The sequence below is a fragment of the Corticium candelabrum genome, chromosome 19 (genome assembly GCF_963422355.1).
Source record: "Corticium candelabrum chromosome 19, ooCorCand1.1, whole genome shotgun sequence".
Classification (NCBI taxonomy): domain Eukaryota; kingdom Metazoa; phylum Porifera; class Homoscleromorpha; order Homosclerophorida; family Plakinidae; genus Corticium; species Corticium candelabrum.
Genome location: NC_085103.1, coordinates 5973109 through 6000608, shown reverse-complemented (window position 1 = coordinate 6000608; position 27500 = coordinate 5973109). Strand labels below are relative to the sequence as shown.

The window sequence follows — 27500 nt, the reverse complement described above, 5'->3', positions numbered from 1 at the left end:
CATTTGGCAATTGGCATTTGGATATGCAGCCTCATGTAAGCTGCCAACTAAAATTGTTTCGGTTCTAGTGCGAACTTACATGAACTAGGTGTGGCCTGTAGTCAAGCTCCTGAACCTTTCCCTTGGAGGGATCTAAGACAAGCTGCTTCTCTGACACTAGCGGTACTGTCTATTCTTGATTGAACTTCTGACTTTACTGACTGACTTGTTAACTTCTGCTGTACTTTATTGGTAGACAGAAGGCTTGACAGAGTGAATTGTGATGGCAATGCCTGCTGCAGAGAGTAACCAACAGTGCCCATATCTGACACTGATGCAGTCAGTATATCTATTAGACTATTAGTTTCAGGGAACCGTTTCGGTAACCACGCTATAGATCGAGACCATGGTGACACATCTGTCTGTCTGTCTGTCTGTTTGTCTCTCTGTCTCTCGGTCTTTTGTTCTCCCTGTCTGTTTGTTTGTCTGTCTGTCTGTCTGTTTGCATGTCTGTCTGCATGTTTGTTTGTCTCTCTGTCCATCTGTCTGTCTATTTGTTTGACTGTCTGTCTGTGTGTCTGTCTGTATGTTTGTTTGTCTATCTATTTGCTCATGTATTCATTGTGTATATATGATTTTCTTTGGAGCAATTTACACGCAGTATAATGTGATGACAGGTAGATCAATCTTTGTTGATATAATGATGTGTCTCTGCTATTGTCAGATCATTGGCTTCATTGGCCTCGGAAACATGGGAGCTCACATGGCCAGAAACTTGCTAAGATCAGGTCACAGGGTGTTAGTTCACGACCAGCTGTCTGAACCAGTAGACAAGCTGAAAGCAGAGGGAGCTGATGTAGCAGGAAGTTCGGCTGAAGTAGCAGCTGCTTCACAGCGGATTGTGACGATGGTACCATCGAGGTGTGTTCAAATGTTTCCGTCTTGTGTTGGAATGACAGTGAGTGTGATCGTTTGTAGTCCTCATGTCAGAGAAGTGTACACAGGAGCCAACGGCATTTTTAGGTTTGTTTGGATTGCAAATGTGTGTGTGCGCATGTGTGTGGTGTGTGTGTGTGTGTGTGTGTGTGTGTGTGTGTGTGTGTGTGTGTGTGTGTGTGTGTGTGTGTGTGTGTGTTACTGTGTGTGTGTGTGCATGTGTGTGTGTGTGCGTGTGTGTGTGTGTGTGTGTGTGTGTGTGTGTGTGTGTGTGTGTGTGTGTGTGTGTGTGTGTAATGCATGAGTTTACTGTCTTCAATGTTTCTGTGGAAACAAAGCGTATACATAAACGATTGTGGGGTTTCTGATTGTTTTTTGTATATATAGTGCTGTTCAAAAGGGTAGTCTCTTGATTGACTCGAGTACCATCGATCCTTCTGTGTCTCAGGAGATTGGGAAACTGGCAAGGGAGAAAGGCGCCGATTTTGTTGATGCTCCAGTCTCTGGAGGTTTGCTAGCAGTGGAAATACTAAAAAATAAATGAAAGTAGTAATTAAATTGAATTAAATTTAGTCATGTTTAGATGTAGTTTAGGCATTGGCATATAGACAAATAAGTTTAGGCTGGAAGATAAGCGGAAGTAATTATTGTTGGTATGAGATGGCTGAATATGTTATTGGTAAACGGCTAGGGTTAGGGTTAGGAGTAGGGTTAGTGTTAGGGTTAGGAGTAGGGGAATGGGTATGGATAGGGGTACGGATAGGGGTAGGGGTAGGTAGGGGTAGGGGTAGGGGTAGGTAGGGGTAGGTAGGGGTAGGGGTAGGTAGGGGTAGGGGTAGGGGTAGGTAGGGGTAGGGGTAGGGGTAGGGGTAGGGGTAGGGGTAGGGGTAGGGGTAGGGGTAGGGGTAGGGGTAGGGGTAGGGGTAGGGGTAGGGGTAGGTAGGGGTAGGGGTAGGGGTAGGTAGGGGTAGGGGTAGGGGTAGGTAGGGGTAGGGGTAGGGGTAGGTAGGGGTAGGGGTAGGGGTAGGTAGGGGTAGGGGTAGGTAGGGGTAGGGGTAGGTAGGGGTAGGGGTAGGGGTAGGGGTAGGGGTAGGTAGGGGTAGGGGTAGGGGTAGGTAGGGGTAGGGGTAGGGGTAGGTAGGGGTAGGGGTAAGGGTAGGGGTAGGGGTAGGGGTAGGGGTAGGGGTAGGGGTAGTGGTAGGGGTAGTGGTAGGGGTAGGGGTAGTGGTAGGTAGGGGTAGTGGTAGGTAGGGGTAGTGGTAGGTAGGGGTAGTGGTAGGTAGGGGTAGTGGTAGGTAGGGGTAGTGGTAGGTAGGGGTAGTGGTAGGTAGGGGTAGGTAGAGGTAGGGGTAGGTAGGGGTAGGTAGGGGTAGGGGTAGGGGTAGGGGTGGGTAGGGGTAGGGGTAGGGGTGGGTAGGGGTAGGGGTAGGGGTGGGTAGGGGTAGGGGTAGGGGTGGGTAGGGGTAGGTAGGGGTAGGTAGGGGTAGGTAGGGGTAGGGGTAGGGTAGGGGTAGGGGTAGGGGTAGGGGTAGGGTAGGGGTAGGGGTAGGGTAGGGGTAGGGGTAGGGGTAGGGGTAGGGGTAGGGTAGGGGTGGGGTGGGGTGGGGTAGGGTAGGGGTAGGGGTAGGGGTAGGGGTAGGGGTAGGGTAGGGGTGGGGTGGGGTAGGGTAGGGTAGGGTAGGGTAGGGTAGGGGTAGAGGTAGGGGTAGGGGTAGGGGTAGGGGTAGGGGTAGGGGTAGGGGTAGAAGTGTGGAAAATAGGGAATTATTTTGGCTCGGACAGACTGAACCTAGGTAGGACATTCTTGTATGGTGTTACATGTATAATTAAGTGCCTCCCCTACTGCAGCCATTTTGCATGTAATTCTTACAACCAGCTTCCAAGGGAGAAATGGTGTTAAAGGCAGCTGAGGTTTTCGTTGGATAAAGCATGCTAGGAGGCACCTAAGTGTATGAAATTAACAGTTACACTACTGGAAAGGCCATCACGTGTTAAGAGACAAGGTTTACACTATCATTTAGTATGCGTATGGATGGATGTTTTGTCCAAACACATCCCAACACTGGTGCAGTATTTGGTCGGACAAACAACACATTTGGTGGGACATTGTCTTATGTTCTACAGTTATTTTTTCTACACTGGGTTAGGCCGGTGGAGAGACAGACTTTAGTTACTTGTTGTTTGTTGTGTAGGTGTTCCTGCTGCTGAGAAAGCAGAGTTGACGTTTATGGTTGGAGGAAGTACGGAAGCGTATGAAGAAGCCAAGAAGGTGCTTGAATCGATGGGGAAGAAGATCTTTCATTGTGGTGACATTGGTATGGGAGAGGTGAGGTTTACTCTCTCTCTTTCTCTCTCTCTCTCCCTCCCTCCCTCCCTCCCTCCCTCCCTCCTCTCTCTCTCTCTTTCTCTCTCTCACACACACACATGCGTGCGCGCACACACACACACACACACACACACACACACACACAGTTACACACACGTGTGTGTGTATGTGTGGCTCGACCACAACAATCAACAACAACAGCAACAAAGAGTTGTGGTTATCAGGCTGTTAAAATATGTAACAACATGGTACTTGCAATCACAATGATCGGAACAGCAGAAGCCATGAATCTAGGCATGAGGTACAACACAATCAATGCAATGCCACATCTCAAATCTATTAAATCTATTTTGCCACAGACTAGGACTTGATCCAAAACTACTTGCTGACGTAATGAATGTTAGCACTGGACAATCGTGGTCAAGCCAAAAGTACAATCCAGTGCCTGGTGTAGTTCCTGGTGTTCCTGCTAGCAATAACTACGATGGAGGATTTGGAGCAGCCCTAATGTTAAAGGTGAGTTTTGAAATGTTTTAGTACAAGCAGTGGTTAAGGACATTTATGCTAGAATAGATAGATGGTTAGATGGAGTGATGGCCGAACAGGGTGGACAGACAGAAAAACGAATAGACGGAAAGACAGACAGACAGACTGACTGACAGACAGATAGACAGACAGATAGACGGACAGACAGACAGACTGAAAGATAAACAGACAGACGGACAGATAGACAGACAGACTGACTGACAGACAGACAGACTGACAAACAGACGGACAGGCATACAGACATACAGACAGATAGACAGACAGCAAGGTAGGAAGGCATACGAACTGGTGGGTGGTGATTGGGTGGAGAATGATGACTCAGGCTTATTACCAGTGGATAGGTGGATGCATATATAGATGAGTAATGAGTGGGTGTGTGTGGGTGTGGGTGGGGTCATCACTGGTGTGGGTGGAACTTGGCTGATTAATGGGAGACTGGTAGGTGTGAGTAAATTTTTGGTAGAGAACCGGTGATTACAGTAAGTTTAGGTGAGTAATTATAGGTAATTAGATGAGCCGCAGGTGAGCCTAACGCGCGTTAATAGGCGTGGTCAAAGTAGTGGATGTTTGAGTGGCAGGATACGAGCCTCACGTGATATTTTTGCTTCTAATTTAGGATTTGAAATTGGGACAGAATGCTGCATTTGAGACGTCCTCTTCAACTTTGATGGGCTCAGTAGCTACTCACGTGTATCAAATTTTGTGCAAGCAAGGTTACAGCAGGAAGGACTTTTCATCAATATTTCACTTTTTGCAATCTGAGAAATGACATTTACCTATCAGAGGATTGACATCGAACTGATGCACATTCAAAATTTAATTAATTTACTTTCATTGTTATTTATAAATACAAATGCCTTTACACATAATGTGCTACTTTGTTTATGCAAACATAACATTGACGGACGTACAGATTGAGAGGCATTAAGGCAGCAAACATGCAGAGATGGTATGTACATGTAAGCAAGCGATTATAAACAAATTTTAGGCGAATCATACAGGCAATTTGCTCATTTAGTGTGTGTGTGTGTGTGTCTGTCTGTCTGTCCGTCTGTTTGTCTGTCTGTCTGTCTGTCTGTCTGTCTGTGTCGTGTGTGTGTGTGTGTGTCTGTCTGTCTGTCTGTCTGTTTGTCTGTCTGTTTGTCTGTCTGTTTGTGTGTCTGTGTCTGTGTCTGTCTGTCTATTTGTCTGTTTGTCTGTCTGCTTGTGTGTTTGTGTCTGTCTGTCTGTCTGTCTGTCTGTTTGTCTGTTTGTTTGTCTGTCTGTGTTGTGTGTGTGTGTGTGTGTGTGTTTGTGTGTCTGTCTGTCTGTCTGTCTGTCTGTCTGTGTCGTGTGTGTGTGTGTGTGTGTGTGTGTGTGTGTGTGTGTGTGTGTGTGTGTGTGTGTGTGGTGTGTGCGCGCATGCATCTGTCCAGCCTTGTGTATGTTTTATTTATAAACGTTTGGGTTGAGTGCACTTGTACAGGCACAGGTCTAACAGCCTGCAGGAGTGCAAGCGGTTGCAAGCTGCAGCTTTGAAATAATATAACAAATGTATTAGCAATACATCAGTGTTTGTGTGTAACCTCAGGTTTACTCACCCAATCGGTAGCTGGCATTTGCACTGTATTGATATTAACACATTTACACTACTGTATACGTTTTTAATTAAATTATGCGTGTTATAAATTTATACATTCAAATATGTTGCTTAATTAATTGCATCATTATCCTCTATTAGGTCATATGAGTTCCCGTATGTCGTGACATCATAGGTCGCGACATCATAGGTCGCGTGACAGCAATGTCAGGAGTTGTCCTCGTTACATGCCCTCTCAAGAAGACAGAACCGGTGAACGTTCAGTCGCCTATCGAGACGTTCATAGCAAACACGTATGGCGGGTTCGACGACTCCTATCGCACGGCGATCAACGATTTCGCCGCCATGAGAGAAGCGGCCGTGATACGGTCAGCAGATCGACACGAATCGGGCCTAGAACCACTCTACAAGTACGTCAAATGTGTATCGCGTCAACAATCACAACGAAACGGGAATTACGAAGCCTTCGCGCGTGGGCGTGGCTACGAGTGGGCGTGGCACTTATTTTTGGTTTTCCGTTTTCAGGTATTACGACCAACTGGCGGCAATGGAAGGAAAGCTACCGATTTCGGATAGTCAAGTATGGTCGTGTCTTTCGTGTGGTAAAAATTCGTGTGTCTATCTGCTTGCGTTTGGTGGCAAGGTGCGCATCAAGTTCACGTGGTATGACGCCTTCTCGAAGGAGTCGTTCTTCAGTGGAGGAACAAAAGAGTGTATGGCGTTAATGTGGCATGTTGTCTGTATATGGTGGAGTGTGTTTGGACGCTGATTTGTGTTGCAGCCATGCACAGCAATGCGTTTGAGCGCGTGTGTTTGTTGTTCAATATTGCTGCGCTGCAGAGTCAGATTGCGAAGGGTCAGAATTTTGATAGTGATGAGGGGCTTAAGACGGCTGTGAAACATTTTCAGGCAAGGTGTCTGTCTGTGGGGCAATCGTGTTGATGGAATCGTTGGAGCTGTGTTGAGCTTGCAACGTTTGTGTTTTTCGTATGTTTGTGTGTTTGTCTTTTTCGTATGTTTGTGTGTTTGTCTGTTTGTCTGTCTCTTTGTCTGTCTTTCTGTTTGTTTGTGTGTCTGTCTGTGTGTCTGTCTTTATGTCTGTCTTTATGTCTGTCTTTCTGTTTGTTTGTCTCTTTGTCTGTCTCTGTGTCTGTCTTTCTGTTCGTTTATGTGTCTGTCTGTCTATATGTGTCTGTTTGTCTATCTGTCTGTCTGTCTGTCTGTCTGTCTTTCTGTCTTTCTGTTTGTTTGTCTGTTTGTCTGTCTCTGTCTGTCTTTCTGTTTGTTTGTCTGTCTCTGTGTCTGTCTTTCTGTTCATTTATGTGTCTGTTTGTCTATATGTGTCTGTTTGTCTGTCTGTTTGCTTGTCTGTCTGTCAGTGTACGTACATTTTCTTACATTACCACTATTCATTCTAATGAATTAAAAGTGTCCGTTTACGGGGGCTGCACTGTTTGTCTCTCATTCTATTATTGGTCTATTTGTTTGTCTGTCTGTCTGTTTGTCTGTCTGTCTGTTTGTCTGTCTGTCTGTCTGTTTGTCTGTCGGTCTGTCTGTTCGTCCGTCTCTGTCTGTCTGTCTGTCCGTTTGTCTGTCTGTTTGTTTGTCTGTCCGTCCATCCGTCTGTCTATCTGTCCATCCGTCTGTCTGTCTGTCTGTTGTAGTGTTATTTATTAAAATGCAAATCTACTAACATTTCTGTTATATAACATCTAATTCCTCCTTGTTTGATGTGATTACTGACTGACGGAGCATGATTGTTATACTCTATCTCTAGGGAGCAGCTGGTGTCTTCTATCAAGTGAAAGAGGTGGTATATATTCAATTTGCTAAACTTCCATTACCAGATATGTCATCCGAAGTACTGGGAGCTCTTTCAGCCACCATGTTAGCTCAAGCTCAAGAAAGTCTTTACTATAAGACAACACTTGGTGAGATTCTCGTTTTTTGTGTTAATGGTGTTTGTCGTGTTTGTGTTAGCTTGATGTTTGATTGTGTGAATGACTTTAGCTCGTATGAAGAATCAGATATGTGCAAAGGTTGCTGCACAAGCTGGCGATCTTTATTCTGAAGCTGCACGTCTTGCACGAGATGCTACTGCTGCAAAGAAACTGGATAAAGTTAGTAGTTGTCTTCACATTTTATAATACACTATTGTATTGCAGGAATGCATCTCACAATACACTAGAGTATTGTATTGGAGGGATGCATCTCATAATACACTAGACTATTGTATTGGAGGGATGCATCTCACAGTACACTAGACTATTGTACTGGAGGGATGCATCTCACAATACATTAGACTATTGTATTAGAGGGATGCATCTCACAATACACTAGACTATTGTATTGGAGGGATGCATCTCACAATACACTCGACTATTGGATACATTACAGCGTTCTAGCCAGGATTTTTTGCCTACCGTTAAGATGACGTCATTAAATATAATGACGTCATTAATGATGTCATCAAATGTTTTAATGTTGACATATTTGGTAATGGCATCATAAAATTACTTTTTCTGTTTCCTAGTTGTGTTAGAAACAGATGCAACTTAACACAGACAGACAAACAGATAATTAATACAGTAGATTATTACAATGACAAATTGACTTAAAACTGGAATTATGAGCTGAGTGAAGGTGTGCAGTACAAAATATGAGATTGAAGATACAGTTAGTAGAACACCTGCTGCAACCACAGTCACTCATTAGCACTTCTTGTGTGAAAGGTCAACAGGAATTCACAGGAATTCACCTCAAACACCAACACCCACTCCCTAAGATTACCAGATGTGAATATGTATTGTTCTGTAGCAACTTTGGGACCATCAAGACTACTAATGTCTGTAGATCCGTGATCCCACGCTATGCATGCTAAGGCTTTCCAAGTCTGTCCCAACCCGTCATTTTGACCCTACTGATGGTACTGGTGAGAACACTGCAGTAGACTATTGTATTGGAGGGATGCATCTCACAATACGCTAGACTATTGTATTGGAGGGATGCATCTCACAATACACTAGACTATTGTATTGGAGGGATGCATCTCACAATACACTAGACTATTGTATTGGAGGGATGCATCTCACAATACACTAGACTATTGTATTGGAGGGATGCATCTCACAATACATTAGACTATTGAATTAGAGGGATGCATCTCACAATACACTAGACTATTGTATTGGAGGGATGCATCTCACAATACACTAGACTATTGTATTGGAGGGATGCATCTCACAATACACTAGGCTATTGTATTGCAGGATGTATTTAGTGCTGATTCTGATTGCTAATTGCTGCAGGAATTTGTTGCAATTGTCTCAGCTAAACATCCATACTTTCATGGTATTGCTGAGTTTCATGAAGGACTGGCATGCAAAGAAGAGGCAAAATATGGTGAAGCAATTGCCAGATTCAGAGTAAGACACACACACACACACACACACACACACACACACACACACACACACACACACACACACACACACACACACACACACACACACACACACACACACACATCATGCAATGACGACTGGATGTTATCTGCTTTGTCTCTTAGATGGCATATGGAGACATGAACGAAACTGCCAAACGTGGCGAACAGTATTTCAAGCCAGGGGTAAGTTGGGCAGCAAAGACATGCATCAAACATACAATACGATGCTTATTGTAGGATGTATATTCCCGTATTCGCAATGAACTTGCCCAAACAGAGAAAGACAATAACGTTATTTACAGTGACCTTATCCCACAACCTTCAGCAATCGCTCCGATTGGTCGAGCTGCTCTTGCCAAGCCAGCGCCTCTCACTTTGCCAGCATCTCAACATCAGGATTTGTTTGCTAAAATCGTGCCAATGACAGTGCACAATGCATTAGCAATCTATGAGTCGAAGAAGGAAGCTTTGGTTCAGGCTGAGGTTGGAAAGTTGAGGGAAGCATCACAGATGCTGAATGGGTAAGGAGTTATTGTAGTTTATGATGCAGTGATGATGTGCATTTAGGTAGACGAGCTGACAGAAAGATAGATGATTGACTGATTGACAGACTAACAAGCAAACAAAACATAGAGACATAAGACGGACAAATAGACAGACAGTAGAGACAGACAGACAGACAGACAGATGGACGGACGGATGGACGGACGGATGGATGGACGGATGGACAGACTGACAGACAGACAGATAGATGGATGGACAGAAAGACAGACAAACAGATAGACAATGAAAGAGACATTCAGAACATCATTCATTAGAATTTTAGTAGTATTCAATCTGTATGTCTCAGTAGATGGACATTTAGCTTAGCAGTTTTACCTATAGTGTGCTTGTAAAATTTTGCTTTTAGTGTTCAATAGTGAAAGAAAACAGATAGACAGACAGACACTAGAGACAGACAGACAAACAGATAGACAGGCAGACACTAGAGGCAGATAGTCAGACAGATGGATGGATGGACAGATAGACAGACAGACAGACAGACAGACAGACAGACAGACACTAGAGACAGACAGACAGATAGACAGAGAGACACAGACATATAGACATAGAGACACTAAAGACAGACAGACAGACAGACAGATGGATGGATGGACAGATAGACAGACAGACAGACCAACACTAGAGACAGACAGATAGACAGACATATAGACATAGAGACACTAGAGACAGACAGACAGATGGACAGATGAGCAAGCAGATGGACAGTCAAGTGCAAGTGAAGGAATACTGTAGATAGAAAGCTACAGGAAGTTAACTAATTCAACATTTTGTGCATAGAACACTGTCTAGCTTGAACCTTCCTGCTGCTATCGAGGACACATCTGGCAACGAAGTTCCTCCATCTCTTCTCGAGAAGGCGGCTGCGTTAAGAGAGAGCGGAGGCATATCGACCATACAGAAGTTGTTTCATGATTTACCAGAACTCCAACAGAGAAACAAAGAGATTTTAGAAGAGGTGAGCAGGAAATAGAAATTAAAGGACGGAATCGGGTTTGTGTGAAGTGAGAACGTCACTACTTGGTCATGAGTTGCTTTAAAATGGACGAAAGACGTGTGACACTCTATAACAAACAATTGGTTGGTATTTTTTGTTTGACTTTCTAGCTTTCTCATCAACTTCTTCATGCAGTTAATCTGTTCTAATGACTTGCTGTTTACACAGTATTTGCAATAGGCACATTAGGCCATAACTAGTGCATTTTGGTACTTGCTCATGCTCACTTTTTCATCTCTTTGAATGTACAGAATAGTGTACAGGGTCGACGGAGCCGCAGAGGCCATGGCCGCCTCACTTTTCGAAATTCTGACGTTAGCCAGTTATCTATTGCCACATACTTCCGGTCGTGGAAACCGCTGATTAAATGGAATACCGTATTCGCCCGTAATAACGCCCATACCAAAATAACGCCCATGCCTGTATATACGCCCATGTGCGACAGGTCAGAACTTTCAGCCCGAAAAACACCCATGCCCAAGTATAAGCCCAGGATACGCATATGCAGACAAAACGAAATGGGTCCGCAGAACATTCGTCTCCGTTTGTGTGCGTTTGATGAGCTGGTGGCAATGTTGAGTGAAAGTGCTTGCCGCTAGACTCATGTCTTCATTGCAATTACCGACCCTGATGCTCTTGACGGGCTTCAGGCTGACCACGTTTGTATAATGTTTAGTTTCTGCGTGTATGTTGGTGCTGAATGGATACCAGTACCTTAGATCTTGCAAATGGATAATTGCAAGCATTTGTGGTATTTCTATCTTCAACTATTTAGATGATGACTGGCCAGACGACAGCATCTAGTGACCATGTATACGCCTAGGACCAAAATAACGCCCATGCCCTAGTATACGCCCAGAAAAAAGTGTTTCTTTTCTATACACCCAGGACATTATTACGGGCGAATACGGTAATATATTTAGAGATTACCGAATAGTGTTTCTGCCAAATTTTGTTTAGTTTCGAAGTTGTGCAAGAATGCCCTGTATTTACTTGAAAGATGGCTAGTAAGTCCTGTTAATTAACTAAGCCAGGTACTTGTAGCGTGCGTTAAATTATGTCTCTTTAACGATTACTTCCATTGGTCATCGTGTAGTATCAAGTCTTACGTTACATGATTGCATTATTTGAAGCAGTAGGATTTGCAACTGACTGCAGAATGCTTTCTTGCTTTGTGTAGAATGATTGATTGTGACTTAGGTAATACGAAGTATGGATGATGAGGAGAGGGCAGATCGTGGGTTGAAAGAACGTTTCCAGGAGAAGTGGACACGGCAGCCATCTGCGTTGTTGTTTAAGGAAATGAGAGCCGAGGCTCAGAAATACATGACAATCTTGACAAACGCAACACAAGCGGATGGAATTGTGAGGCAGAAGTATGATGCACACGTCAATGGAATGACGTTATTAAGCAAATCAGAGGTTAGCTGATGTCATTTGTGCATCTGTTTATTTGTTTATGTCTCTCTCTGTTTGTCTGTTTGTTCGTCTGTCTGTCTGTGGCTGTCTGTCTGTCTGTCTGTCTGTCTGTCTGTCTGTCTGTCTGTCTGTCTGTCTGTTTGTCTGTTTGTTTGTCTGTCTGTCTATATGTATGTGTGTGTGTGTGTGTGTGTGTGTGTGTGTGTGTGTGTGTGTGTGTGTATGGTTGACTGTTGTTTATGTGTTGTTTATTTATCAGTTTCAGTTTAGTGTGTTTGTTTGTTTGTCTTTGTTGGACACTTTGTGTGTATACAGGGTGAACTTACTGCTGCCATTCCAAAGGGTGGACCATCGTCTGTAAGCTCTGGGTCAAAGGTATAGCCATTTGATAATTACCACACACACACACACACACACACACACACACACACACACACACACACACACACACACACACACACACACACACACACACTAATTTCTCTCTCTGACAGGCTGCTGGTGATCTGAGAAAACTTATGGATCAAGTCAATGCATTGAAATTACAACGAGACAGAACTGAAGAGTCACTAAAGAGTGCAACTGCAGACATATGTGAGTACTACAAGTAATTCATTTGTTGCATGTCGTCATTCACTGGAAGTCGTTGACATCGGTTTTGTTTTCTAGCTGCTCGTTTCTTGGCTGCGCTTGATGCTGATGGAAGCCTTGCTACAGACAGCATCTCTGATGCTCAACTGAGTGAGACGTATGGGTCACTACAGGTTGAAGTGCAGCAAAGCTTGTCTGAACAGGAGAATCTTGTTGCAAACATTCAGGTTAGTCATTTGTTTGGTGTGTGTGTTTGTTTGTTTGTGTGTGTGTGTGTGTGCGTGTGTGTGTGTGTGTGTTTGTTTGTTTGTGTGTGTGTGTGTGTGTGTGTGTTGCTTTGTCTGTCATTAGTTTGTCTGTTTATTTTTCTGGCTGTTTGTTGTGTGCCGTGTAAGGACTAGTGAGGTCACGTGACTATTCTCAACTCTAGGCTGCTCACGGTCGATTTGTATCAGAGAAGGGCAGTAGTGCTGGTGCTAGAGAGAGCGTTTTGAAAGATCTTGCCGCTGCTTATGATGCTTTTACAGAATTGAAGGCAAACCTTGAAGAAGGAACTAAGGTACAGCAGACACACACTGATGGACAGACCGATGACTGACATATGTCTAGACCGCCAGATACACAAGCAATAATGTGCTGATGTTTATCATTTGATCGTGTCTTTTAGTTCTACAATGATCTAACTCAAATCCTTGTCAAGTTCCAATCAAAAGTTGAAGATCTCATATTTGCTAGAAACACCGAGAAAGAAGACCTCACACGGTACATCAACCATCCTACAGTAATCCTACATGCTTTTATGCATCAAATGATATTCCTCTCTTCTAGGGACTTGCAAAAGTCTTTAGCCAAGCCTGACCCTCAGCCACCTCCTGTGGCTCCATCTTACCAGGCAGCTGAAGCACCTCAAGCCAAACCACGGTCTCGTCCACCGCCACCACAATCAACACAAGGGACAGCTATTCCTCGGAACCCTCCACCTTCTCAACCATCTCATGCTACAGCTCCACCTCCAGGCTACCCTCAACCGCCACAGCCATATGCGGCGTCAGCTCAACCAAACGCACCGCCTCCTCAGAATCCATCCTACGGTCATGGAGGACACCCACAACCATATGCTCCTCCATACTCGTCTGCTCCTTATCCTGCTGCTACTGCTCCACAGTATGGTGGACCATATTACGGTGGTCCTGGTTTTCAACAGCCTTATGGATACGGTCAGGCACCACCACCACAAGGATATCAGAATTACCCTCCTCAGGGGTCGTATCCCGGTTATCCTCCCTATCCTGGTTACCCTCCCCCTCGAGGCCACTATCAACCACCTGGTGGATACCAGCAACACTAGCTATATGATGTGTACTGTAATTGAAATAATGTGACTGATTTTGAGTTTTCCATAGGATTGATATACGCTGGTAATGTCGTTAGTAGTTATTTTGTGTCTCATAGAATGTGCATCTTTGAGACTGTGTAGTGGCCTTCAACGTGCGCGCATGGGTTTGGGACATCAAGGCAGAATGATGGCACGTGAACGACCACGTGTTCTTAAAATGGCGAGAGGATTTCGCTTTCCTTTCGATGCTCTGGCACTGCTTCGCGAAACTCTCGGCGATAAATTGGAAATTCAAACAACAGAAACAGTTGAAAACGCGTTGTTCGTGTCGATAGTGACATTATTTGGCAAAAATTTCGAAGGCAAAGGAGAAGACGAAATGATCGCTCAACGACGAGCCGCAGAGACGACCTTGCAGTTTCTATTGGACACGAGAATGTCGATGAAGAATATGCAATTGCCGTTAGGACTCGAACAGCGTCTCGATTCGTTGGCTAGAGATTTGAATTTGGTGCGAAGGAAGGCAAGTCGACTGGTGAGTGGAGTTAAGAGAAAACACCCAGAAGGCAGTAAAGGTATGATGAAACCGCTATTAGCTCGTGATCTTAACCGTATTATGGAGCGTCTAGAAAGTGGAGAAAACCCGTTAGCTTTGTTCAATCAGTTGTTACCCTCGGCTAGAATTGATCTTGAGTCGTCAAGTGGGCCTGCACATGCACCCGTTCATGTGGTGTATACAATTGTGGACGGGAAGAGGTATGAAGGAAGGGCACACTCAAAACAGGAAGCCAAGAAGGCTGCTGCATTACAGGCTCTGAACGCATTGCATGCTGAAGTATCCGCTGCCAGGAATTTTCCAGAGAGTTTGCCACAAGTTCCTAAGAAAATGGCTTTACAAGCTGCATTGCCATCTAACGGTGGTAGGTCAGAAGATATATCGGTTAGTCGAATTAATCCTTTGGCAAAGCTTCAAGAGATGTTTGGAGAGCTTGAGTTCACAACAACTTTTGATGGTCGAGAACGAGACGTGAACTGTCGATCTACTGCAGAGTTAATTGTGGATGGAGAAAGTTATTGGGGATTTGGCTCAACGAAAGAGCAGGCTAAACAAGCAGCTGCACAATCAATGCTAGACAAACTCCAGGGTCTTGAAACAACTGCTGACGACAAGGGTGAGTTAATGCTTCATGCACCATGGATGAAGACTGGATATGTGATGAGAGAGTCATCTTATGATGATGAGCTTCACAGTCCAGAAGTTGAACCTCAGCCACCAACACTCAAAACTCGGTTTAATCCTGAAACGAAGAACGTTACAGCAAATCCAGTGCAGCGTCTGTACACTCTAAAACCAACTTTGGAATTTATATCAGAACAGCTGTCTGATGTCAATGCTGTGCCTCAGTTTCGAGTTTCTGTCAACGTTAGTGGTCAGATCTTTTCAGGAGTTGGACGAAATAAAAAGCAAGCTAAGCAAGAGGCTGCAGTTGAAGCATTGAAAGTTGTGTTTTGTGAGGATTGGTCAACAGGTCAGCCAGTCATAATCTCTATGGACACGGCAGCTGATGATGTTACTTTGACTGGGGCATGTCTTAGTCAAGCATTAGTTGATCGGTTTGCGCAGCTTAGTTGGGAGAAATTCACTGAATTAGCTCAAGATATTCCTAATGAATCAGGAAACAAGCGGCGAGTACTGGCAACTTTTATCATGACAAGAGGCAGCAGTGGGCAAGGAGTGATGTCATCAGATGTGGGTGAAGAAGTAGTTGCACTAGCAACAGGAACAAAATGCATTTCAGGAGTGAATATAAGTCAGTGTGGATTGGTCCTCAATGACTGTCATGCAGAAGTTGTGTGCAGGCGATCTCTGATTCTTTTTTTGTATTCTCATCTTTTAATGGCACTTGGACGACAGCAAGAAGACTCAATCTTCGAACCAAAAGAAGATGGCATGTTTGGGTTGAAGTCAGGAATAGCTTTTCATCTTTATATCAATACAGCTCCTTGCGGTGATGCGCGGGTTTTTGTAACAAGGGATGAAGAGTCTGTTGAACATGTGGCTGTGCACGGTGATTCAGACATGGGAACACCCAGTCAGAGTTCAGATAACCATCCTCAAAGGAAGAATCGTGGGTTGCTCAGAGTGAAGATCGAAGGAGGTGAGGGGACAGTGTTAGCTGATTTAGATCAGGAAGTGACTCAAACATGGGATGGAATTCTGGGAGGAGAAAGGCTGCTTACGATGTCATGCAGTGATAAACTGTTGCGCTGGAATGTGCTAGGAGTTCAGGGTGCTCTGCTGAGCAACTTTGTGTCTCCTGTTTACTGCAAGTCAATTATAATTGGAAGTCTGTTTCAGCGAGATCATCTGCAGCGGGCAGTTTATCAGAGAGCAACTGGTGCTACTGAGAGCCTTCCTCAATCTCATGTAGTGAATCTGCCACTGCTGTGTGGTCTCACAACACCAGAGGCTCGTCAGATGGGCAAGTCATCTCGATGGAGTCTTAACTGGGTTTGGATGGACAGTAAAGCTGAAGTGGTTGACTGCAGTACAGGTAAATGTCCAGATTCTGCGCCGTCCCGACTCTCCAAATCAGCGCTTGCTGAACAATTTTCAAAGGTATGGAAAACAATAAGTCACAAGCAGCAAGAGGCTATCGAAACTAGCAAGACAGCCAATCTTTCTGGTCAACTGTTTTTCAGAGGCACGGCAAGATCAAAGCCTGAAACATACTTGGAAGCTAAGAAGATGGCAAAAGATTACCAGCTCGCCAAACGTGCGCTGTACAATCATCTTTTTCAAGCAGGAAACGGCAAGTGGGTGGGGAAACCGGAGGAACAAGACAGATTCAATATTCGTTAGGTACAATTTATATTACAGGCATGCACAAAACAGTACAATACAATCAGCTCTATATAAGCTGTGTACACTAAAAGCTATCATGAGTCTGACTTGTTTTGTTTGTCTATTAGCTTTTCTGTTAAATCACTGTTGCTTGTTTGACGTAATTGAAGGCGTTTGTAACATGCCAACCAGAAATCTGCGAATGTGTGTGTGTGAAAATAGAGAAACAGAAGCACACCAGCTCCATATGGCCAGAATGCAATTGTATAGAGTAGGCGGTCCGATATATGCTTAGTCCGAACGACATTGAGTCCAGAGAACAGACACAGATTGACGAGAATTATAGTCTCAAATGCATTGGCGAACCGTGATCGAAATGGATTGCAGAGTACCTGTAGCACCGTCAGTCCAATGATGGTTGCAGTCAAGGCATTCTGACGGATGAAACCGATGTTTTCTGTTGTAATCGTGACGGTCACGAATATGGCGATGGCAGCAATGACGTATCTTCTATATAGATTGACTCCAATCCAACTACGATATCTGTCGTTATAGAAGTGTGTGTAGATGTCGGAGAGCGGTTTCACGCGCGGATGATCTTTGCAGCAAACCGCTAACATTGGCAGAATGGTAACGAGAACGAGAATGAAAGCTGCAACAGGGAGGAAGGGAATATGAGCTGGATCTGTGTAGTTGAGACTGCCGTTTGTAAACACGACGAGTTCACCGAATATGGCGTCAGTCTGATACAGTCTGTTGGCTTGCAGCAGGTCCATTGCAAAATACGTGAATTCGGCATAGGTCACCAAAGAAACCAAAACGACTGCTTTGAGGACACGTGGAAGACTCGGTACGATGCGATCAAATGGTGGACATTTGCTCATCACGGCTAAAGTTATGACGATAAGAAGAAGAAAGAATGGTAACGCGAATTGGAAAAGGAGGTAAAATAAACTGTGGAACATGGGACTGACGCATATATTTGCAATGAAAAGTTGCTGAAATTTGGACGTTGTCGTGGCAACCTGACTGCCAATCGGTGTAAAATATTGAGTCACCTACAAGAAAAGACAACAATATGACTGATGAAGGTAGATGCTCGACTAGCTAGTGGCGTCGCTCTGTACTAAAGCGGGGGGGGGCAGTCACTAAGGTTATAAGACGTGTACGACCTTGTTAGAATTAAGGTCACACTTAAGTACTGGGTGCCCCGGTGCACACATACCGGGCCCTAGTGAGCGACGCCACTGGATGGACATACCTGAAACGCAAATAGCAAAGAGTCAAATGTAGTTGATGTTGCAATATTAGTCATCATCGCCGCCCCCAACAAGACGATCCCTTCGACTACAATAATGAATATGGTGAGAAAGATGCCTGTAGCTAACGAGGTAGACGAAGTACAGTTGGTACAGCTCTATACAAGTGAGATGTGTAAAGAAACAATGAACACGATTAGATGTAGAGAACTAACCAAGTCAAAGGGCGTCACTGACAGTCCAGGAGAGCAGTGGCTACACAGAGGTCCCGTTCTACTGTCTCGACATGGGTTTTCGCTTTGAAGATTCCATTTATCACTTGTGACTTCATTTGAGCAGTACTGGAGAACGCACGAGCCCCAGCCAAACCGTTTGTGAAACTCCGGTCCTAACACTTCGTCTAGCGTGCCAACTCGTGGTTCTCTACTTGCGTATCTGCCGTATTTGTCGTTGACATCACCGGCCCACATGCCTTCATTTATCATAACTGATTTTCCTGAGACACACGATGATATGGCAACGCTGTCTTTTATAATACATTGGCATGTTAGAAGTAGGTCGTCTTTCTTTGTCACTTGTCTTGTTGTAGCCGCATGTGCAGCTATCCAGTCTATGACCTGCGCACGGTATAGAACAACTTTAAAGCAAAGTCTGTTAGAATGTCTTGATTGTACTAAAACTTATACCTCCGTTCTGTTTGTTTTTGGCGGTGTGTAACCAAGATGACAAGCTGATAAAGAAAAGGGAATAGCTAGAATTGTTTTAGAGTCTGGAAATACCGAATCTGCTGCTATCCACAGTGAACCGGTCTCGTTCATGAGACCGACTAATGACAAGTTGGAAATGGGTTCATTGAGACGAATAATAATGGAGTCTGTGTATGAGTACTGCTTGTTTCCTTGACGAAGCAGAACGTTGGATTGATTGTGGGACTTTTGTAAACCTTCTTGGGGCGGTTGAAGCTGTAAAAGAAAATGCAATGAGACAGACAAACAAAGATCGGCCAATAGACAGACTGGTGGGGAGACATACAACGAAGGGGCAGACAGACAAAGCAGAGACGACTGGAACGGACTGACACACCGACAGACAGTAAAACAGAAGGGGAAAATAGTAGACTGATAAATAGAGGAAAACACACAAACGGAATGTGTCTACAAACTGGCGAAAAGACTTACCGAGAGATAAGCAACACTTGCGTTGACTGTGCGTAGAAACTGATCATATCCTCGAATGTACAGCTGGAATATTTCTCCTGGTGCTGGAGTAAGTGTCATACGACTAGGTTTCAAGATAAAGGTTTTTTCGTTTTCGGAGGCAGCACGAGTAAACAGATTATAAATCCAAGCATGGGACCAAGGAACGTAAAACATGACTGGGGGTGGAATAGGAAACAAGTACTCCAAACTAAGGAGATTAGGTTGGTGCTGCAGTATTGTAGACTTGTTTCTGGTCGACAATCTGATAAAACAGAAAGATAACAAGTTGTGTATAGAGCTCTTGCTTGTTGTATGAGATGCTTACAAGGCGGTGACGGTTTTTATGATCTCTTTAGCATCACAATTGTACTTGAAATACGAGTACTTGTCGTTTGCTTCACTAACCAGTGGTTTTAAACAAGAACAAGATGCGCTTTCGAAGAACAGCCAGGTAACGCCAGTCGCTATTCGTGATAGAACCTTCTCGCTAAACAGCGACTCTTTGGTCGACGAGCAGTTCACAATGTTTGAGAACCTTTGGCTGATATTTGCTATCGTTACGGACTCTGCAAGGCGATTGCTGCCACGAACATACGAGTTGTTGGAAATACTTTCCAGCAAGCTGCAAGTGTCGAACAACTTGATACAGCTTGTCATAGACGCAGTGCTGATGTCCAGGCCATTGCGTGCAGCAATGTTGTTTTTGAAAACAAACTAACATCAGAAAAATGATTTAATCAATGTTCACTCTCCTAAATAACAACTAATGGACCGGCTAACGGACGAAAACGAAGGCAGACAAATCTCTGCCAATAAAAGTCTTTCTCCTAACCTTGCTCTGAGGCCGTATGCCTTCTCCCGATGCTGCAAACTGTATGGTTTTATCGAGAACGTTGACGGCTGCTCTTGTTTTATCTAGACTAGCATCATTGTAGAAGAAACACCTGTCTTTAACTTCTACGCCGATTCTCTTGTTGATCCATTCAACGAAGGGTATAGTGTTACTCGAGTCTACATACATACCCCCACCGGAATGCATAGCTTCGTTCTCCTGTAGAAGAAGTTTTTGTACCTATACAGATCAGAATTCTTTAACTAACGTACATATATATTAATTAATTAATTAGATATGTTGTCGCTATTTATAAATTTAGTAAATTACCTGTCGGAAATTTAAGCGACTTCGATCGTAAAGCGACAGTGCTCCTCCAGATATTGCACTGTTCTGTAAAAATGTTTGATGACCACTTACGTCAACGACCGAATTATAGAGTACTACAAGACCGTAGTTGTTACCCCAAAATTCACTATGTCACAAACACAATATTAGCGTATCACACACTTGCAGAGTAGCATAGCAAGTAGAGAGTATAGGAAGTAGGGGGCCCGCTTGCAGGACCCTAACTACTTTGCAGACTGCTTGAGAGAGAGCACTTTAGTCTTACCAGTTTCCTTTCAGTCTGATTCGAACTCTGTGTGCAAATATGATTCCATTCGGTGAAGTGCTGTTGATAAACTGAGAATCTTTGATTATTATTTGATACTGTCGATTGTCACTTTGTGCGTTCAGGGTTTTCGGAGAATACAAAGATACGGCAGCTCCCACTCCTACCACAGGATCAGTGTACAGTCGCACAAATGTGCAATTTGTAAATTGGATCAAGTTCTCTTCAGAAAGAAACAGAGCATTGACAGCTCCACCTTGAACTACAGCAAACAAGTTGTCGAAGTGAGTGTCGGTGACTTTAACAGAGTTGTTGTACGATTTATCGTTAAATATGACGAGCATTCCTGCGCCAACCTTCGCTATATTCTCAGTGAATACACAACGTTGAATAGTAATCTGATTGTTTGATGTCGTCTTGGTGAAATGCAATTTAAACGGACTTCCTAGAGGTATCTGGATATTTCTGAAGGTACAGCCATTTAGTAAGACCGTTAATCCATTAGTACATTCTCCAACCAAAGAAATTATTAAAGTGAATTGTTGTTCGTGTAAGAGAGATGAAGTAATGACTTTGCCGTATTCAGAGTAGTTCAAATCAAAACGCTGTTCGAAAACCACGTCTGTTAGAGTAATGGTCGGAATAGTGTCATCAGTAACGTTTCGTTTCTTTGGACTGAACTGATGCAATGTTATATTCAATGCCGACCAAGTGAACTCCCTAGAGTGAAGACTAGAGCTTCCCAGAAAACTACAGTTTGTAAAGTTGACGTTATTGGAGTTAAACGTGCTGACAGGTGAGACAGAAGCGTAGCTTGCTTTCTGGTAGAAAACCACGTTGAAGAACGTCACGCTAGTGCAGTTGACGAGCTCTACCATGTTACCAGGGCTTTCTGTGCTTACATCCACGTCTAGAAACGCCACGTCGTCGCAATTATAGAGGTGGATACCACTTGCAATATCGACGGTTTCACTTGCATTGGTTTGAACAACAATTTGTGGTCGTTCTGCGGTGACGTTAGATGGAGCTGCTCGTATCCGAGCAAAAGTGTTTGCGTCGATTGTCATTGAGGCCATTTTGTGTTGGCCTGGCAAGAGGACGACGTCGGCACGACTGCGGATTGTGTCAGCTTTTTCTTTCGCTTCTTGCAAAGTCGACACGATAAAGGCATCGGTAGGACATGGCCGTTGTTGTGAAGCGGAGTTTGAGGAACGAACACAAACGACGACGTTGGAACAACCTACTCGTTGACTGATAAAGAAAAGCCAAGTAGCGCACAGAATAGCGGCATCACTTACTCTTGCCACAGTCATGATCATTACCAGCAGACAGCATCACGTGCTAGATTGTGGGAGTCATACTGTAGTCTGGTTGACTCTTGTTCAGCAAGGAGAGGCGTGGACATACATTTGTGCGTCGATTGTACGAGCAGGCTGATGAACATGATGTCATATTCTCTACTGATGTCAGTGTGTGCTATATTGAGTGGACTGCAGCTACAAAGGGCCACCACAGAGAATGTCACCGGGCAAATATTGTACGTGGCAAACAACGAGCACACTTGCCAGTCTTCAAGAGTAGACTGTCATAAATGCTTTGCCAGTTTTCAAGACGCTCTATCAGCATTAGCACTGGAGCAATACTCATCGACTGCTAGTGACGTTATACTAGCACCTGGACAACACACTTTCTACTCGGATGCAAACTATACGATAGACTGCCGTGGGCAGAAAACAATCAGATTCCTATCTGAGAAAGGCAGGAAAGAAGAGACAGTTATTAATGGTACCACCAGTACTAAAGGCTACAGTTTCCTACTGAAGAGTAGACTACAATTGATTTCATGTATTAATGTTTCCATATCCGACTTGACTGTAGATCAGTCTTCTCCCGGCACGATGTTCAGTTTCTTGAAATGTCAGCATGTTGTTGTCAACAGATGTACATTCATAAACAAACTCGGACTGACGACCTCTCTCTTTTTTAAGAACACTTGGCCAGTTCAAATATTAGACTCAACATTTAACTTCACGACTCCTAGTCTGCTCCGCGACTCTCGCCAACTGAAACTGATAGAAAACGAGAGAGGGAATAGGCCAGTCTATTTCACGATGTCACACGTATTGACCAAAGAGTCCGATTCTCTAGCATTTTATGTAAATAACTGCAGTTTTCAACCTCTCGCGTCTGCTCCTGCGAGCATCTTGTATGGGTATGTCAATCTGGCACGCAGCTATAACCAACCGTTTCAAAAGGGAGGCGTAATGAAAGTCGTTTTTAGTGGAGAGGATGTTCAATATATGAAAGCTATCATTAGCCATTGCCATTTTAGGCAAATGGTATATGGTTACGGTGTTCCTCTTTCATTGTTTCTGAACAACAAAACTGCTCACAACCACATCACACTCGCTAACACAACATTTACTGGCAACGAATGTGTTGCAGGGTGCGCAATTTTAGCACTCTTTCAAGACAATCCTTCTAATAACACGATATTGTTGACGGACACAGACTTCATCAGCAATACCGCAGTTATAGAAGGTGGAGCAGTTTTTGCACTTTACGAAGATGTCAGTAGCAAGGAACTACCAAGAAATGAGCTACTCTTCAAACGTTGCAACTTTGTCGACAATAGGGCAACACAATACTTTGGGGCAGGCTCTGCAGTGATGATCTATTCTAACAAGGAGCCGCTTGTAGACAACATTAGACGTGACGATACGATCGAAGCCACTGCGACATTTGCAGACTGTCAATTTATGTCAAACACTGCCATCTACGGAACGGTGTTTGCTAAGAACTCTGATATTTATTACTGTGGATACTGGTAATACATTACACACACACACACACACACACACACACACACACACACACACACGCGCACACACACACACACACACACACACACACACACACACACACACACACCACATGCACACAGGTACCAGACTAACACAAGCGTTGTTGTGACACTCTTCTTGTTTCATTATCTAGCAAGTTTGTAGAAAACACAGGTGGAGCCATCTACGCATTTGGATCTAACGTCACCATGACAAACAAGCTCAACGTCAGCTACAATACTGGTACTTTGAATGGTGGCGGTTTGTCTCTACAATTCTGGAGTCGTGCCACTTTTACTGATGTAATATTGTCTATTTATTCATTCCTTAATAGACAAAACGAGTTTTGTTCTTACAATTGCTTAAATTTTGTATTTTCAGGTTGAAGACATAATATTTGCTTATAACAAAGCAAGTGTGCGTGGTGGTGCAATTTACGCTGACAGCACATCTTCGTCTGAGTCATACTTTGACTTACTCAACTTCTTGTCCAATGTAGGCAAACAGAATCAGTGTTTTCTGTCGTTCGATGATGACACAGAATTCGACTATGAAGGCTCTAATCCTAATGGAAAAGTACGTGAGGGAGGTTGGTGGGGTGTTAAGTACTAGTAGGTGACAGGCTGGGTAGACCAATGTGTAATGTGTTTAAGCTAATGTGTGTTTGCTAGGGTGTGTGTGTGTGTGTGTGTGTGTGTGTGTGTGTGTGTGTGTGTGTGTGTGTCTGTGTGTGTGTCTGTCTGTGTGTGTCTGTGTGTGTGTGTGTGTATGTGTGTGTGTGTGTGTGTGTGTGTGTGTGTGTGTGTGTGTGTGTGTGTGTGTGTGTGTCTGTGTGTGTGTGTGTGTGTGTGTGTGTGTGTGTGTGTGTGTGTGTGTGTACGAGGGTGTTTTACTACAATACTTATTTAGATTCACTTTTGGGACAACACAGCGTCTGTGTCAGGAAACACCATGTACGCTACCACATTTCTGTTGTGTTCCAATCGACTTTACGCTCCACTTGAATTGAGACAGACGAACTCATTGGCCGGAAGCGTAGTTTTGATGACATTCTATTCTGCATCATGCAAATGCAAGAAACGAGTTGGCGAGCAGTGGTTGCCTTTTCAGCACGGACACTGCAATAGAAACGAAGTGTCTCGAGCCGTCATAAACCATACAAGGCATCTATATACATTAGATTGTTGCTTGTTAGTGCGTTGCGCCTTATGCTCACTTAACTGTATGTTGTGTGTTCTACTAGAAGTGATCCTACAGCGTTGGAAAAACTGGAATCATCTTTAAGGTGTTGGAACAAAACGATAGCAACAATTTTTAGGAAAGCCTACAAGAATGGCTTTTACGGGGTGAACTCTACGTTCTTATACAGTCAGCTATGGGTTCCGTTTTCAAGCTGTTTGTTGTCCGACACTTCCAGCATCTATAACAACGATATTCAATCGATAAATACGGTCATATGTCCGGGTTTTGTAAATGCAACTCTTATCACGCTAACTCCGGCGCCGGGAGAGTTATTCGATCTCACGTTCGAGGCTTTAGACGAATTCTTGCAAAATGCGCCAACACTTGGATCTCTAATGGTATAAACAAACATCAAACGTTTTATGTACTGTAAAACCACAAAATTTTGGTAAAACTTTATTTTCGGTAAATTCTCTGGTGAGGCTTAAGTACTTATTGAAATGTTACTGAAATTTTGTCGCAACCATCATAAAATGGTCACGCTTTGAGCATGCGCAGTTACGTGGGCTTCCTGGACCACCGAAATTTTTGTCAACCAAAATTTTGTGGTTTACGGTAGCTTCTATTCTTTGCAAACTGATGTGCCTGCTTTGCATGCGTGCACATGCAGGTTTTTCAATCTAAGAAGACTGGACAGTCGGCTCTCCTTCATCAAGGAGGTACGGAGTACGGTCCAGAAACTCAACTTTACTTCGATCCTCTTCAGCCGATTACTGATTTATCTCTTGTTGGTGCCGTGGGAGCTACAGGCAATCTGCACATTTCGTGGCCGTCGTATTTTCGAGGCTTTGTTTGTTCTCTCTTTATTCCTTTCGAGCTGTCTGAATGCAATGATGGATTTAATCGTCCAGATGCAAACGAGCATCCCAACTGGGTGACTGCTTCTAAACTGTCTAGAATTTAATTATTTCAAATTGTGTAATCAATGTTAGTGCTGTTGCAGGCAAGACGGTATATCGAAGAAGCAAGCCATGTTAGCAGACCCATACCAGAGGAAAGTGCGGGTTTAGCGTGCACTTGTGTAAAGATAGACGGCGTTAATTGTGACAAAGATGGCAGAACTGTAATAGTTGAGAATAATTACTGGGCAGGAAAAGTAGGAAAAATAAAGTTCGCGAGTCATCCTTGCTTGGGACAATGTAACATGACGAGACCGGAAGGCAGCACTAATGTGGGTCATTGGGAGTTCAGCCGCGCCACACAAAATAGCCACTGTTTGCAGTCACGATCGGGAGTGTTGTGTAGAGAATGTAATTACAGTTATTCTGAAACACCGTCGGGAACGGTAATAATGCAAATGTCTGGTGCTCGTTTTGCTTACTATTTACATGTACCATGTTGTCCGATGTGTAGGCGTGTCAACCCTGCCAGTCCAGTTGGAAGATAGGATTAGTCATGTTCTTAGTTTTTGTAGCTTTCTTGGGAGTTTTACTGGTTTCAATTAGTATGCTTACAGATTTACTGGGAAGTCACTACTTCGATTCGTGGATATTCTATATACAAGTGAGTCAAACGTTAATTGTTGCATGAGATCGCATTTAGTTTCTTGCTTTGTTGTTGTAATAACACAATCCATCCATCTATCCATTCCATCTATATATCTACATCTATCAAGACACATTGTTTTGTCTTGCAGATAGCACCTCTCGTTCTTCGTCCCGGTGAAGAAGTAACAGTTCTGCATACTGTTGCGCGCTATACAGTCAGCCTAATTCATTTGAATGTTCCTTGGTGTGTCTTACCTAAACTCACTCAGCTGGACAGACTCGTCAGTGTGGCGCTGCCTCACTTCTATCTTTTCTTTCTTGTGTTTCTTTTACTGGTTGCCAGTTATCTCCGTCCCTTCTCTAAGTTTGTAAAAAAGATCAAAGTAGGAGAGACGTTTTTCGTAGTTCTTATCGTCGCCTACGAGCCTCTGGCTGTCTTCTGCACATTTACACTCAGTTGTTCCATATACTTTGGAGATGATAGCTATCTTACTGTCGATCCCAGTATCACATGTTTCAATAGAGAACATTTTCCTTACGCTATTGCTGCTATTGTCATTTTACTTATTATTTTTCCTTTGCCTGCGCTACTTATTTACGAAGCGCGACACTCTAAATCTTTGGCGAAGTCTAGCAGCAAACTGAATTGGATGAAACGCTTGTCTGCTGCGTGCGCTCGCAGTTACAGCAAGGAGAAATACTGGTGGATAGGAGTGACGTTGTGGAGAAGGTTGATGTTTGCAACTGTAGCTGCAACTGTTGCAACAGATCTCACAACAAGACAAATTGCTTTATTCTTTGTGTGTCTGGTTTTGTTTCTTTTCAACGCTATAGTACTTCCCTACCAATCGGATTCAGCCAACAAGTACGAACTTCTTTTGCTGGCCAATCTGTGTCTAATCGGAGCTTTCAGCATCAACGACTTATCTACGGTCTCGGACACTAAACAGATCGGTTTTTCCTATATTTTACTGTCTGTTTTAGCTTGGCCAGACATTAGTATTATTGTTCTCGCAATCTACAGTAATAGACAACGACTTGGCCGATTGTATTCTTACTTTAGTAGACACAATCAATCTGCCGCCGACAGAGAAACTTCTGGACAACGAGCACGACGAGGAACCGAGTTAGCAACCATGTCTTTTACCACTCACAAAGGGGAGATCGATGATAATCCTTGGAATAGATGTTCAACTCAAATTGAAATCAGAGACCCATTGCTCATATCGTCGCAAAAAGACAGACAGACGTTACTAGACAAGCAGCAATCTTGAACGTTAACTAGTTGGAAGACTTTGTTACATACTTATCTCTGATTACTATGACAAGATACTGTAGATGTACATTTGCATCTTGTTATAACTTCAACTTGTATTGCTGTTTGTAATCGAAGTGATACTTGCTGCTTATCAATTGTCTGTTAGTGACTATCTGAATGCTTTGTGTGGCCGTATTAAATGTTGTA

At 43.7% G+C, this 27500-nt stretch overlaps 5 protein-coding genes across 5 annotated transcripts in view; 4 read left to right on the top strand and 1 right to left on the bottom strand.

Annotated features, from left to right (window-relative positions):
- The window catches only part of LOC134194785 (3-hydroxyisobutyrate dehydrogenase, mitochondrial-like), a 6668-nt gene extending 1917 nt beyond the window's left edge, over nt 1-4751 (top strand). Inside the window, exons 3-9 of the mRNA XM_062663754.1 lie at nt 704-900; nt 958-1002; nt 1303-1424; nt 3108-3241; nt 3466-3542; nt 3601-3757; nt 4404-4751. Coding sequence (XP_062519738.1) covers nt 704-900; nt 958-1002; nt 1303-1424; nt 3108-3241; nt 3466-3542; nt 3601-3757; nt 4404-4556 — 885 coding nt within the window. The 3' untranslated portion in view covers nt 4557-4751. The remainder of the gene's footprint in view (nt 1-703; nt 901-957; nt 1003-1302; nt 1425-3107; nt 3242-3465; nt 3543-3600; nt 3758-4403) is intronic.
- A 781-nt stretch (nt 4752-5532) lies between these two features.
- Nucleotides 5533-13846, top strand: LOC134195183 (programmed cell death 6-interacting protein-like). The gene is made up of 17 exons (XM_062664189.1): nt 5533-5776; nt 5892-5946; nt 6010-6079; nt 6148-6275; nt 7144-7297; nt 7377-7486; nt 8675-8791; nt 8935-8994; nt 9049-9332; nt 10153-10330; nt 11570-11791; nt 12104-12163; nt 12283-12382; nt 12458-12606; nt 12810-12938; nt 13047-13141; nt 13208-13846. The coding sequence occupies exons 1-17, from the start codon at nt 5571-5573 to the stop codon at nt 13725-13727; spliced, it is 2637 nt and encodes an 878-aa protein (XP_062520173.1). The 5' UTR covers nt 5533-5570; the 3' UTR covers nt 13728-13846.
- Nucleotides 13801-16757, top strand: LOC134195182 (double-stranded RNA-specific editase 1-like). The gene has a single exon (XM_062664188.1). The coding sequence runs from the start codon at nt 13801-13803 to the stop codon at nt 16576-16578; it is 2778 nt and encodes a 925-aa protein (XP_062520172.1). The 3' UTR covers nt 16579-16757.
- On the bottom strand, nt 16624-21776 carry LOC134194692 (uncharacterized). Its single transcript, XM_062663633.1, has 9 exons — nt 20464-21776; nt 20181-20325; nt 19851-20090; nt 19344-19732; nt 18998-19280; nt 18506-18781; nt 18035-18436; nt 17822-17977; nt 16624-17618 (listed from the first exon to the last, which is right to left on the bottom strand). Exons 1-9 carry the CDS (start codon nt 21774-21776, stop codon nt 16656-16658), a joined length of 4167 nt encoding a protein of 1388 aa, XP_062519617.1. The 3' UTR covers nt 16624-16655.
- A 132-nt stretch (nt 21777-21908) lies between these two features.
- On the top strand, nt 21909-27498 carry LOC134194691 (uncharacterized). The gene is made up of 8 exons (XM_062663632.1): nt 21909-23290; nt 23461-23608; nt 23688-23882; nt 24539-24886; nt 25159-25422; nt 25492-25833; nt 25902-26051; nt 26185-27498. The coding sequence occupies exons 1-8, from the start codon at nt 21909-21911 to the stop codon at nt 27307-27309; spliced, it is 3954 nt and encodes a 1317-aa protein (XP_062519616.1). The 3' UTR covers nt 27310-27498.
- Nucleotides 27499-27500: the final 2 nt, after the last annotated feature.

What these genes read in the sequence shown, in the direction of transcription:
- LOC134194692 (XM_062663633.1), bottom strand. Translation starts at nt 21,776, where the DNA reads ATGACTGTGGCAAGAGTAAGTGATGCCGCTATTCTGTGCGCTACTTGG. An exon ending in GTCGCTTAAATTTCCGACAG is followed by an intron (nt 20,091 to 20,180) that starts GTAATTTACTAA and finishes TGATCTGTATAG; the next exon opens with GTACAAAAACTTCTTCTACA. An exon ending in GCATACGGCCTCAGAGCAAG is followed by an intron (nt 19,733 to 19,850) that starts GTTAGGAGAAAG and finishes TTCTGATGTTAG; the next exon opens with TTTGTTTTCAAAAACAACAT.
- LOC134194691 (XM_062663632.1), top strand. Translation starts at nt 21,909, where the DNA reads ATGTCATATTCTCTACTGATGTCAGTGTGTGCTATATTGAGTGGACTG. An exon ending in ATTTATTACTGTGGATACTG is followed by an intron (nt 23,291 to 23,460) that starts GTAATACATTAC and finishes TTCATTATCTAG; the next exon opens with CAAGTTTGTAGAAAACACAG. An exon ending in GTCGTGCCACTTTTACTGAT is followed by an intron (nt 23,609 to 23,687) that starts GTAATATTGTCT and finishes TTGTATTTTCAG; the next exon opens with GTTGAAGACATAATATTTGC.
- LOC134195183 (XM_062664189.1), top strand. Translation starts at nt 5,571, where the DNA reads ATGTCAGGAGTTGTCCTCGTTACATGCCCTCTCAAGAAGACAGAACCG. An exon ending in AACAGTATTTCAAGCCAGGG is followed by an intron (nt 8,995 to 9,048) that starts GTAAGTTGGGCA and finishes TGCTTATTGTAG; the next exon opens with GATGTATATTCCCGTATTCG. An exon ending in GAGAAAGAAGACCTCACACG is followed by an intron (nt 13,142 to 13,207) that starts GTACATCAACCA and finishes CCTCTCTTCTAG; the next exon opens with GGACTTGCAAAAGTCTTTAG.
- LOC134195182 (XM_062664188.1), top strand. Translation starts at nt 13,801, where the DNA reads ATGTCGTTAGTAGTTATTTTGTGTCTCATAGAATGTGCATCTTTGAGA.